Source organism: Sinocyclocheilus rhinocerous, unplaced genomic scaffold (genome assembly GCF_001515625.1).
Source record: "Sinocyclocheilus rhinocerous isolate Xijiao unplaced genomic scaffold, SAMN03320098_v1.1 scaffold8, whole genome shotgun sequence".
NCBI classification, from domain to species: domain Eukaryota; kingdom Metazoa; phylum Chordata; class Actinopteri; order Cypriniformes; family Cyprinidae; genus Sinocyclocheilus; species Sinocyclocheilus rhinocerous.
The window spans coordinates 1,592,150-1,606,469 of NW_015666800.1; the positions used below are offsets into that span (position 1 = coordinate 1,592,150).

At 38.4% G+C, this 14,320-nt stretch overlaps 1 protein-coding gene across 1 annotated transcript; it reads left to right on the forward strand.

Annotated features, from left to right (window-relative positions):
• The first annotated feature begins 504 nt into the window (after nt 1-504).
• LOC107733133 (bromo adjacent homology domain-containing 1 protein-like) lies at nt 505-11,777 on the forward strand. The gene is made up of 7 exons (XM_016544637.1): nt 505-2,503; nt 6,368-6,471; nt 6,518-6,787; nt 8,340-8,499; nt 8,576-8,655; nt 9,064-9,155; nt 9,250-11,777. The coding sequence occupies exons 1-7, from the start codon at nt 919-921 to the stop codon at nt 9,431-9,433; spliced, it is 2,475 nt and encodes an 824-aa protein (XP_016400123.1). The 5' UTR covers nt 505-918; the 3' UTR covers nt 9,434-11,777.
• Nucleotides 11,778-14,320: the final 2,543 nt, after the last annotated feature.

Sequence of the window (14,320 nt, forward strand, 5' to 3'; positions counted from 1 at the left end):
AAATTATGCAGAATGTTAATAGGAATGGCTGACCTAATTTTCAGACATTGTGGTACTTTCATGTCAATCATATGTTCATATGTATCGGTATTATGTTTTGCGGTCTCTCTGTACATGTTTTAGCAATTATATACATTTGAAAAATGCACATAGGCTAATTATGGCAGTCTTCCGGGTCTATTAGAGATTAATGTAATCAGTTCTAGAGCCGTGATGCCACACAGCGAAATCCCCAGAGTTAAATCAACTCTGCTCCGAGTACATATTGTCCCAATCTACAGAGTGTTAAAGTAACACTGAAGCCAAGTTAAAGTTAATGGGATAATCAAGCAATTAATTAATTGATGAGTGAACATTATTAAAGAAAACCCGCTGTTAACAATGTTGAAGATGAACAACTACTGCTCAGGCTTTTAGACATGAAAACATATCACATAATCCTCAACAGTGATAACTCTGCTTCAGTGTTACTTTAACACTCTGTAGATTGGGATAATATGTACTCTGAGCAGAGTTGATTTAACTCTGGGGATTTTGCTGTGCAGTATGTGCTAAATGAATGATTTAGGATAAATCTCATGAGTTAAAATCTCAGAAATGTTATACATTATTAATGCATTTTATGTACTCAAGTTCCAAGGCCAAAACAGCATATGCTCATTAAAAAAATTGTTTAGGCCTATTGCACCTACGCCGTTTACTGACCATGTTTGTCCCTGCCCAATTAAAATTCTCTAGCCAGACCAGCAACCTGATTAAGGTGGCACATAAGGCCACATTTGTGCTGATTTTTCAACATCAGTTGACATAGCCGTTCGCATTAATATTAATTAGTAGAGGTTAAAAAAGTCATAATGGCTTCTGTACACACTATAAATTTAATCATAGTGGTTGCAGCTTTGAAATGACAAATTAACAATGCTTGATATTTCCTTGATAGGTTTTGCATGGCAGAGTGTGATGACCCATGCACGGCAGAGGAACTCTTTATGTGGATTTAAGAGTGAATCTGCGGACCAGGTGAGCTGTCAGACAACTATGGACAGAACTTGGCCAGAAAAGAAGGCTAAAAGATGTTCTACCCAAAGAGGAAAAGGTAAGGAAATAAAAGGAAAGACCACTGAGAGAGACCGGAAGCTGTACCCTCTCAGGGGACGACATGGATTGGGTGAAGTGAGTGCGCTTAACTGCTGTGTCTTATTGACGCGCTTAGATGAGAGCGAAACGTGCAGGAAAGCCATGAAGGCCCAGGTGAAGGAAATGCAGGGGAAGGCGAAGATCTGCAAGTGTCGCAAGAAAGCCTGTAAGACTTGTCGGTCAGCGCCTGAACCAAAAAGCAAAGTGAAACCTGATAAATCTGCCTTATACACAGAATTCATCCTTGAACCTCGCCAAAGGCGGCTGGCCTCTCTGAACGCAGAAGCCGTTAACAGTCTGCTGTTGGACAGAGAGAACCCCCAACAGACATCAAAACCCTCAAAGAAGCAGCAACAGACAAAAGCAGACACTTCTCTCTCTAAAGACACAAAAGATAATGTTTGTTCCAGAAAAGGCCAAGACAACCGGAAACGCTCTTGCACCGAAGAGACCAAACAATGTCGAAACCCAAAAAAAGCAAAGACGGAGTCTGACGCTATTGATCTACAGACTTTAAACAGTCCTGCTCCCAAACGTCTGGCGGGTTTAAATGCGGCTGCCCTGCTCAAGCTGACCAGCACGTCCTCGGGAGTGAAGCGCAGGGGTAAAACAGACGGCAAACCGAGCGGCGGAGCAGTGCGAGGGAAGCAGCTGAAATCGCGTAAACAGCAGCACAACTTGGACTGTCAGTCCAAGTTAAAAGTATCGCAGCAATGCTGCAGCCTCTGCGAGAAGCAAGCCCTCCACACTGAGGCATTGTGGGATGGGAGCACAGGAAGCCATGGCTTTATTAGTCCCGGATATCAGTGCAGATCCATGCTCGGCTATCCCCTCAAGCCTGTGAAGGAAGAGAAAACAGAGACTGATGTGAAATCATATTACTGCTGTTCCCAGGAGAGATCAGTTGAGTACTGCCATAGACTAGCCCTGTTCCTCGGCCAGAAAACCTTTCCGGAAACTGATGAACATTCTCTGAAGGGATTTATTCCTTCTCCTCACACCCTGACGCATCCAGCAATGCCCATTGGTGCCCATCCTTATCCCTGTTACCCCGGGTACTACGTCCACATCGCTCATCACGGGACTCCGACGCTTCCCATAAGCTCAAATCCAGGGAGCCACACACCCTCATCCGTACCCCCGCTGACAATGTGCACTAGCGGGGTCCAGAGACCCAAACTGCTGCCCTCTTCGGTGTCCCATCCTACGGGGATCCCTCATCCGGCATACTGTAACTCTGTGGGCACCTGTTACGGAGAGGCCTGCAGGCTCAGCAGCTATGCCTACAGACCCACACAACCCATCGCTAGCAGGGGCTGCTCATACAATGCAGGATGCTCCAGCTGCATGCACAAAATGGAAACAGGTAGGATGGAAAATGAAATGTTTAAAATGAAAAGTTTAAAATATCTCTTGCTTGCATTTTGTATTTAAGTAGGGCTACATCTGATACAATTGGAAAAAAAATAAGCTAGCAAGATGCCGTCAAACTTTAAGCACTTCATAAAGCAAGCATGCACATATGTGTGCCAAACAGAGCGCAACAGAAAGGAAGTGTAATAAGGTTAACTTTTTATTTGTAAATGTAACATTTTTTTAGTAACTTCTTCTTGTGCTTAATATATAGCATAGCTAAAATGCATACAGTACATTTATGTAATCTAATTTAAGTACTTATTTTATACAGTAATTTTTTTCACTGAAGTTCAAAAGTTCAGAGTCAGTAAGATTAATACTTCTTTAATACTTTTATTCACCAAGGGCTTACAAAATGTATCAAGCACTGTTAATAATGAGAAATGTTGTTTGAGCACCAAATCACATTGCAATATTTTGCTTTTCTGCAATATATATTGCGATATGAAATATCACCAGATGACTAGAATAGCTATATTTGGAAAGAATTAATCATTCTAGAGTTAGTGGAGAGATTTTGTTGGGGAGGTCACCTGCATAGACAATAAAAATTATATTAATTTTTTTTTTTTTTTTTTACTTTGCAGATGTCTGTGAAATTTGTGAAAAAATGTGTTTATACTTGGCTTTTTGTAAGAACCAACTCAAACCTCTTTCAGTATCCATTTCAGAGTTAAAAAAACAAGTTTTTGTAGGCCACATTTCCACTGTTTTTGACTAATTCAATATGACTACAAAACTAATAATAATAATTACAGTGATTTTATTGTGATTATGAAATAAAAGTATTAAAATAAGGAATATATTGTAATATATAAATAAAAAAAATTAGTAGACTTGTTTTTGAAATCACATCAGTATGTAAAATAACAAATGACTGAATTGAAGAGAAAATGTTTCTCTAATGTGGATGGAGTGATTTCCACATTCATCATTCTTTACCATGTTTGTATCCTCAACCTTGACCCAGTCTCAGTGGCAGACATCTTTGTGAATGAGCTCACGCAGTCTCTGATTGATCTAAAGGTGTACACAACAAATACAGTGACATTAAGGGATGTCAAGAGAAACCCCATCGAGGTCGCATCAAGGACTTAAGAAAAAAAATATTGGGTTGAATACGAGTCAAATGAAATGAAATTCCCTTCCCCAGCCACGTCATTGTGGCTACATGTTCCCTGCAGTCTGCTCGCTGCTGGTTCGAATGTGAGTAATTGCCACAGGTGGGGAGGGTGCTGGTTATTTTTGTTGGCAGGAGATTTGAACTGTCTGTTCATTGTGAGGTGGCAGCTGTGGTCTCGCAGCCACTTATGAACCTCGGCACAGGCAGAGACCTCTGCAGACATGCTCCCTTGTTGGTTTTTAACCACACGGCTGGGTTACACAATGTAATTTTTCACTCGCTGTAATCTCCATTAATGAGACTGTAATCTGACTCTCTGTGGGTTTCTCTTTAGGTACAGCATGACTTTACTATGACAAGACAAACAAGCAAAGCAAAATAATTTTTAGTATTACTTTAAAGCTGGTATATTTGGTTTGATATTAAATGAATGTGCAAGTTGTGTAATTTTCTATAAGTGCAAAGCTTTACACTTGAAAAGATACTTTTACATACACAATCTGCTATATTGAACAATTCCGTACTGTTCAATGTGCACTAAAAGCTGAGTATTAGGAGAGTGCAGATTGATTAAAGATGTCTGTATACTGTAGGGAGAAGTGAAGTTTTCTTCAAATAACGCTTCATGCTTGATTGAAGCTACAATGACTGCAATATTCCTTAAAAGCGATCTCTGTCCACAGAGGCCAAGCACTGTGAACAGGGTTATCTTAAGTATTGTTATCTTTCATTTGTGTAGACCGAGTGCGATTACCGCTCCAACCGCATGTCACTGTGTGCACTTAGTTTGAGGGCTGTTTGATTTGTTCAAAATTGGTGTTCAATTTACGCTTGTTGTCTCTGTTAGATTTTCGGCATTCCAGATTGTAATAAAATGTCTGCGTTTACTATTCATTGATGTCAAACCTCAGGGGATGGGTAGTGTGATAGCACTGATAGACCTGTCCTGCGTGCCTGATCTTTTGCGTGAGAGGTCCCTGAGGGAGACAGTCCTGCTGCAGGTTAAAACCAACAACAGGTTAACCAGCTATTATTGAGTCATTCTTCTTCCTACTTTGCAGTGGGCAGTAACACAGTAATTATAAAAAGATAATTGAAATGATTTCAGATAAGTCACTCAGTGCCTCCACTCTCTGACCTCCAACCCTGTGCTGATTTGACCTGGTGTATAGACTAAACCGCATTAAATGACTGAAAAATGAAACTCAGCAGCCTCACCAGATTCCCAGTTTAATTTAAAAATGGAAGACTTACGATTTCATTTAGAAAACGTTTTAAATTCACCCAAAAATGAAAATTTACTCACCCTCAGGCCACCCAAGATGTAGATGAGTTTGCTTCTTAATCAAAATAGGTTTGGAGAAATTTAGCATTACAGCACTTGCACACAGTTTTTCACTTCACAAGACATTATTTGATGGACTGGAGTCGTGTGGATTATTGTGATGTTTTTATTAGCTGTGTGGACTCTCAGTCTGATGGCACCCATTCTCTTATCTATTGGTGAGAAAGTGATGTAATGCTAAACAAACTCATCTACATCTTGGATGGCCTTAGGGTGAGTACATTTTAATGAGTATATATTAAAGTTTTAAAGGTCAGTTATGAACTATAAAACTTAAAATGGTATTCAAATTAAATGTTTTTTTTCTCCTAATTTGACTATTCCCAACTATGCAATTTTCATTTCTTGTAATTGCACAGTTACATTTTCCACAGTTCGTCCCACATTTAAGCAGTTTAAAGAAATAGTTCACCCAAAGATATGTACTCTACTGAGTAATTAATGAAAAGTAACAAGTATGCATTTCTAGACTAATTTAATCCATAGTTCAACCAGTGATGAAATATGATCTGTCATTATTTACTCACTCTCATGTCATGCCAAATGCATATGCTGAACACGAAAGGGGAATCTTCACAACATAGATCTTTTCCATACAACAACAGATCATAAAGACTAATTTAGTGCATGAGACATATTGTATGGACTACTTCAAGCTTTTATAGTGCATTTTTTTACTTTTTGGAACTTGACAGTCTGTGGTCAGTGAACGGAAAACCTTTTGTGCTCCACGGATAAAAATTAGGATACAGTACAGCTTTGGAACAACATGAAATGAGAATATAATGGTAGATATTTAATTTCTGGGCTAAGATGGATAATAAAATACACATTTCTTATCCCTTTTCATGCATTAACAGAATGCATCACATGTACAGGCTCACATTTCGAATTTCCTCATCACTATGGGAACTGCATAGGCAATTGACAGGAGGTTTCCCAAGATTGGCTCATCCACCCTTAAATTTGGTCATGTGTGTTTTTCAGATGCCTACACAAACCTTACGGCACCCTTGTATCACAGCAATTGGATGTTATTGGACTGATAATGCACTGTCATTGTTATGTTGGAAGTTCAATTATGTATTAATAATCAAGTGTTTCACTGTTTTCACATTTGTAAATTGATATGTTGTTACTGTCATAAAATCCAATCCCCTCAAGGTTGGATATAATTGTGGTTACAGGCTCTGCATCTGACCACGCAGCATCTGGCACACTGACTCATTTATGACTACATTAGTCTGCTATGTTGTATTACATGCAATATGGAGTTTTTTTTATGATCATAAATGCATGTTGAGCATTTTATGAACCAATGATTTTTGCTTCCTCTACTCCTGTAGAAGACTACTCTTACCCCCTGGATGACCACAGCTCGTCCATCACGATGCCTTCTGCCCTGCCACTGTCCATCTGCCCCATATCCAGTGTGCCTCCACCCACCCCTGCCTCTGTCCATCTGCCCCATATCCAGTGTGCCTCCACCCACCCAGTCAGTGCCCCACCTGCAGACGCCTCTTCCTGATGCCGGTCGACCCCAGGTGCAGATTAGAGTGGGACGGGAATGCCCTCAGAGGGCCAAGCCACCCAGTGGCTCTCGTTCTGGGGTGCGGGACTCTGCTGTTTGCCCCCACATTAAGGATGCCCAGCTGGGAGCGGGCCATGGCAGCAGCGCTGCCAAGCAGTCAAAGATCAGCCGTCGCCGGGCAACAAACGGCTGGCTGCCTGTTGGCGTGGCAACAGAAAAGGAAGTATTCATCGTGGTACGTACTCGAGTTGTCCTGTCCTGGGATGGTGTCAGCACAGACTGGCATATTGGAAGTTTCCTTAAAAGAAATTTAGGTGCCCAGAGCAAGACTTCAAGCAGCGGTTCATTGAAAGAGTTTGCGTTTATTCCTGACAAATGACTAAATGATGCCCCAGGCATTTTCCTTAGAACAGCACTCGCAAAATGTCATTAGTAAACATTGTGAATTGCATTCATTGGAAATGACATTATTATTATTATTATTATTATTAAATTCCAGTGAGGTTCTTTTAAGCAAATATTTCTTAAACAAATTTTATGCCAGTGGGCAAACCTCAGACAATGAACGGTTGTGTTTTAAAAATGTTTGCACCATGCCACTTTTTTTATTTCTCCATTTTAGTGTTTTTATGAACTAGAACTTCTGTATTAAATTGAGAGTTTATGAACACAACACTTCAGGATTCAGCAGGCAATCTGTTTAGTCAAGCACACTGCTGACTCATGCCTGTACTCGGTCTTTGTGCTGCTCTTTAGGGATTTGGATACTGGTCCTAGCCTAGTCAAATAGAGTAATAAAAACAAGTCATTTTGATGAGAGACTCTACTGTGTAATCATGGTTAGATATATTTTCCCCTTAGTATCATCAGTATTTGTGCAAAATTTCCATACACATACCTTTAGAAAGTTTGGGGTCAGTAAGATTTATTTATTTATTTTTTTGAAAGAAATTCATTCATTCAGGAAAAATAAATGTAATTGATAAATTAACAGTAAAGACATTTGTTACAAAAAAAATATAAAAAATGCTGTCACGGTTGCCTCAGAAATATTAAGCAGCACAACTGTTTTCAACATTGATAATAATAAGAATCATTATAAATAATTTAGCTCCAAATCAGAATATTAGAATGATTTCTGGATGATCATGTGACACTGAAGACTGGAATGGCTGCTGAAAATTCAGCTTTGCCTTTAGAGGAATAAATAACATTTCAGGGCTAAATTACAATTATATTAAAATAAAAAACAGTTATCCTAAATTGTAATATTTCACTGTATTGCTGTTTTTAATGTATATTTGATCAAATAAATGTAGCCTTGGTAAGTGTAAAATGTTTTTTCAAAACCATTAAAAAAATCGCTCCTCACCAAATTTGAATGGTAGTGTAGATATTTTGCTGCACTCAATTCAAATATAATTTTTTCTATTTTTAGTGGCATTGCTTTAATTAGCATGTTGACAGCACGCCGTGCTTATTTAACGGGTGCATTTTTTAATTAATCTCCTTTAAAGCGCCTCTCCTGTGGCCCACATGTTACATGTGTAAGATATCAAGTGTCAAGTTAAAAATACTTTTTGAAATGCATTTTGAGAGTAGTCATTCAGGCAAACCAGACTACTTGATTAAGCTATCTTAAGTAAAGCTTTAATCACTTAGGCTGGTTTCACATTGACCCTTCTTGGAGTTTTTAAAATTTGTAGTTTTTCAAATGTCTGACATGATCCAAAAGTGTATAATGAGATAGAATGCGATGTGTAACTATATTTTTCATTTCGTTTAAGGGTGAGGACTCCACATCCCTGCGCAGGTGTTATGAAGGAGTGCAGAGAGATGGAGAGGTGATCAGGGTCAGAGACACAGTGCTACTGCGCTCAGGTCCCAGGAAGAAGTCCTCGCCTTACGTGGCCAAAGTCTCTGCCTTCTGGGAAGACCCTGAGTCAGGTAAGTCTTCCTCTAAATACTGTTTTCTCTGATACATCAATGAAAAGAGCTCATAATACTTGATGCCTACTTTCAGGGGAGCTGATGATGAGCTTGTTTTGGTACTACCGCCCAGAACACACTCAGGGGGGTCGCAATCCCAGCATGCACTGTGAGGTGAGTCTAGAATTGTTCATGGCACAGCAGTGTGGTCCTCGGGGGACTAGCAATGTCAACATTTGACTTCCTTTGATTAGGATTTTAATAGAGGAAGTAGGCAGCACAAGTTTCCTGTGTTCAGTAAACTGCTGAAATAGGGACACTGGGCAAACAAATGACTCCCAGCACTCTCAAACACGTTATGAACACTGTATATGTACTATAATTCATAAAGGGAATATTTAAATTGACTTTTTAACATGCCTGCATCTTCCGACATCAATATTTGATTTAATACTAAGTTTCAAAAGAATACTAAGTTTTTTTTTCTCATTGTATTTGTTGCAATATTTAGTTTATACATTTATAGCATGGATTCCCTTAAGTTGATTATAAAATATTGATGGTGTGTGTGAATTTTTCCAGAATGAGATTTTCGCATCTCGGCATCAGGATGAAAACAGTGTGGCATGTATCGAGGATAAGTGCTATGTGTTGACATTAGCACAATACTGTAGGTGAGCGATCATATTTATCGGCTCTTTGCAAGTGTCAAATGTATCATCACCTCCTATCCTTTCTATAAATCAAATGTGATTTGGAATGTTTCAGATTTTGTGCCTTGGTGAAGTGTGGTGAGGAGGGCTTTCCCAGACGTAGCTCCCTGGTCCCTCCTTCCAGCGATGTAATTCCAGCTCATCGTTGCATGCCCAACGACATCGACCCCGACTTGGTGTTCGTCTGCCGCCACGTTTACGACTTCCGCTACGGCCGTCTGCTGAAAAACCTGCAGTAGGTTTGAATGGAGCCATACACTGAAACCAGAATCCAAAACGTTGTGACACAATCAAAGCCCTATCAACTGGATGGCCACAAGTCTTTAGGGAGGAGTTGTTATTTTCTGTTTTCTCTTTAGGATAAATGCTCTCGGCGTAGCACTTCTGAAAAAGTGAAAAAAGTTGCAACTGTTATCCCTTGTGACTTTATAGAACGGCATTCTGAGCACAACTACCTTGAGTTCAAAGGTACCGATCGTCAAAATGTGATTTTTCACTCTATGAATTTGAGTATTTATTTTTGCAGTTATCTTTTATATTTGCTGAACGAGTGTAAAAAATTTAATGCAGGTACATTAAGAATTACCTTGAATTATGGAATAGAGTTCTAATATTCTCTCTTTGGAAGTAACCGCACCCTTATTATTGAACCTAATAATCTGTAGATTGAAGGGAAAAAATATTTATTTTTAGATAAATTGAACACAAGCTCCGTGTTTTAGGGGGCACCAATCAGTTTGATCCTCAACACAATGGCCAATCATTCATTCAGTCATCATAACAGGGTGTAGGGGATCACAGACTTATCATGGCGGACCAAATATCCCAGAATGCATTTGGTTAACTTAACATTCTGTTGATCGACCAATGAGTAATGAGCTTTCGTCCTCCCGTTGCCCATCATGACTTGCCTTATATCCAACACCGAGTTTCTCCGTTTTCTGCCTTCCCAGCAAACCAAAGGTTATCACACCACTCCTTAACATCCACCTTCGCAACTCCATTAGTTTGCACTAAAACTTATCATTCACAGAGTCAGCAGTCTGACTCAGTTCAAAATGTCACCTGCTACTGATCTCCAATGCAGGAAAATACTGTGTATTTGTTGTACGTGTACAAAGAGATACGAGAGAACTCGCTAACTGTCAGTTAAAATGTGAATGGACAAACTTTATCTCGCGCGCACAGGCCTGCTTTCAACGTGTGCCCTTTGCTTCTCGTCCTACATGGTAGTTTTGTTACAAGATCGCTAATTACGATATGAGAAAGCTGTTTTATATGGTCTGTTTGTGCCTTTAAATAGTTAAGTTTTCTATGTGAAGAAATACTGGTTGGTTGATTTTTTATTTTATTTTTTATTCAAGCCTCTTCACGTTTTTGGCCTGCTTGTTTTGCACCACATTGTTATCTGTGCAAAAAAGCATTGATGAGATTGTCTGATTACACTATGCTGACCTTCACACTTCCCTATTTTGGACTTTTTCTTTAGAAAATTGCAGACTTTACATGAGATGGTAGAGTTAAAGTGTAATTGTACCCACAGGGTCTCAACGGTTAAACTGATGGAAGAGGAGACCTGTTTGTTTTTTGTTTTTGTTTTACATCAATTTGTCTTAGGTTAACATCCTTTTTTTGTGTTCAGATACGCTTTAAGGTATTCTTGAATACATTCCTTTCACGTTATTGAGATCTGAGTGAATATTAATCAGTCAGAGATAATTGTCATTTTGATGAAGATGAGATGATTTTTGTCGTTCAATAGTTATACTCTCTTTGCATAGCCTATATATATATATCTATAAATATATATCATGCCCAACTTCAGTAGTGTTGACCAAAATATACAAAAAAAACAGAAGTGAAATAATCTAGTCCTGATCTTCCGTTCTGTTTTTTTTTTTTTCTCAGTTATTGCATTTCCTAGCATCAGATATGGCAGTTTAGACGTGTTAATGCCATAGCGGTTTCGCGGAACATTTAAGCAGAGCTCGTTTTGCTTTGGTTGGCGGTGTGGTTGAGTAAACTCCTTAATGGTTACTGTTAGTGTGAAAATTATGTATTTTTGAAATGTATACTTCTCTAGAAGGATGTTCTGGAAGGCAAATACAACATGTTGTGTACCAAAATGAGGAGAGAGGGAGAGGATTATGTTCATTCCTCTGTATACAAAACTGACCATGAATTCCAGGCTCTTTGCTCCTTTGGTGAATGGCTGTTTGTGTGTATGTGGGCGAGCGTGTGTCTATACAAATATATATATATATATATATATATTTCAGTGCAGCATGGAAGTACTGGGCATTCTTTGAAATAATAGATCTAGCACAGCGCATTTGTATTATTTAAGATAGAAATGTATATTATAAGAGGAAAATATTTAAAAGGAATAAATAATATATGAGCATCAAGGTCTTTGTCTCGTGTGTTTAGTTCCTTGGCTTCTGATGTATTGACGTCAATCCAAATGAAGCATAAAGCACATAATTACACATTTAACACTGGTTGTGAGATGTTAATAGCTTCTCAAAGCCGTCCTGAGGCATCTATGTCAAAAAGCTTTATAAAAAAGTCCATATTACATAATGAACGTTGTGTGCATATTTTTCCTGAAGTGTTGCTGTAATCTAAATTAAATCAATGTTCAATTAATATTACAGTGTGTATTAAAAGACCTCATTACTAATAGTATTAGACAAATATTTAAGAAAAAACCTGATGGAGAACGGATTTTTAGTTGACAATGATTGTCATTTTGGTGTTTATTTTATATGGTTAAGAGAACACAAGCTGCACTGGAGCAGTGTTACCACAGGGTGTCATGCTGAACCTACCTTGTCCCTCTTTTGCCCGACAGCACTAACTCAGTCTTATGAGAGAAATGAGACAATGATAGCTGAACAGTGAAACATCCACCATTTCCATGTTCTCTTTTAATGCAAATCAACAAAAACACTTGTGTTTGTTGTATTTAACTGCCATGCATTTTAATTTCAATTGACTGGTTGTAGGGTGTATTTACATTTATGAAATTGGCCTTTATCCAAAGTGGTTTGCAGTGCATTCATGGTTTGCATTTATGTTCTCTTGGAATTTTGGATACAGGAAAACATCACTTCAACTATAACATCCACTGTTTTAGAGACCTCTGTTTTTAAAGTAATAGTTCACCCAAAAATGAAAATTTGATGAAACGTTACACACCCTCAGGCCATCTAAGCTGTAAAAGAGTTTTTCTTAATCAGAACAGATTTGTAGAAATAGCATTACATCACTTGCTCACCAGTGAATCCTCTGCAGTGAATGGGTGCCGTCAGAATGAGAGTCCAAACAACAACATAAAAAAAATCTAAATAATCCACGATTCCAGTCGCTTAATGTCTTGTGAAGTAAAAAGCTGCATATTTGTCCATCATTAAGACGTTTTTTAACTTTAAACCGTCACATCTGGCCAAGTCCATAATCCATAGTAAGGATTCCTCCTACAGTGAAAAAGTCCATCCCCTGTTGTCCTCTCACATCAAAATCCACCAACATATTTATTTAGAGCCTTTTTGGACTATTTTTGCTTGTAAACAGTGCTTGATCTGTGCATTTTTTTTAACTGATTCAGAGGGGACGACGTCTTTCACTGGAGAAAGCAATGTTATGGATAGAGGACTCGTTTGAAGCTTTCCGCTTCACAAGACATTAATTGATGGACTGGAGTCATGTGGATTTATGTTTTCATCAGCTGTTTGAACACTCATTCTGACGGCACCCATTCACTGCAGAGGATCCATTGATGAGCAAGTGATGTAATGCTAAATTTCATAGAATCTTTTCAGATGAAGAAACAAACTGGTCTACATCTTGGATGGCCTGAAGGTGAGTAAATTTTCAGCTAACTTTCATTTTTGACTGAACTATTTTCTTCATTGGTCATCTTAGTAGCTTACTGAAGCTGTCCATTTTTGAAATGAATTTTCCTCCTTGACCAGCTCAAACTCTCAGTGCCCTTCAAGCATAACCAATCCCAGAACCGAAGTATGATCCATTTGCAGATTTATTTTGCTATCTGGATCCTTCAATCCTCATGGAGACCAGTTTGGAAAGTACTTGCAAGCAGATGGAAAAATCTGCTAGCTGTTTTATTTACTTTCTTATACAGGTTTCAGGCCAGAAGGCATTTGTTCTTAATGCTTTGTTTTTCAGGTGCATCTTATTTGATGCCCAGCATACATTTTACTAAATAAAATTTAGGATCCATTGATGAGCAAGTGATGTAATGCTAAATTTCATAGAATCTTTTCAGATGAAGAAACAAACTGGTCTACATCTTGGATGGCCTGAAGGTGAGTAAATTTTCAGCTAACTTTCATTTTTGACTGAACTATTTTCTTCATTGGTCATCTTAGTAGCTTACTGAAGCTGTCCATTTTTGAAATGAATTTTCCTCCTTGACCAGCTCAAACTCTCAGTGCCCTTCAAGCATAACCAATCCCAGAACCGAAGTATGATCCATTTGCAGATTTATTTTGCTATCTGGATCCTTCAATCCTCATGGAGACCAGTTTGGAAAGTACTTGCAAGCAGATGGAAAAATCTGCTAGCTGTTTTATTTACTTTCTTATACAGGTTTCAGGCCAGAAGGCATTTGTTCTTAATGCTTTGTTTTTCAGGTGCATCTTATTTGATGCCCAGCATACATTTTACTAAATAAAATTTCCATGCAGCTGACATTATAGAGATATGGATTTGACAACAGCCATATATGGTGAGTCTTATATGGCATTTGATACACATTTTGAGTACAAATATATGTGCACATTTGGCGATTTCTGTATTTTTTTGTTCATTAATATACCTGAGTGCAGCAGACAGCTTGAATGGAGTTCACACCATGAGCTAAATTAGATTCTTCTGCAGTCTTTTGTTTGCATTATTAATGATCCATGTGAAAAATGATGGAAGCAATAATGATGTTTTTGGTTTTCAGTTACGCTAATGTTGTAAGATAAGCACATTTTGATGTTGCCATCCGTCCAATGAACAAGTGCTTTCATTGGTTCTTACAGAATAATTGCTGTTTGTTTACCCTAAAGAGCAACAGTTGCTCTCTATATTAATCATTTCAATTTTGTCTGGTT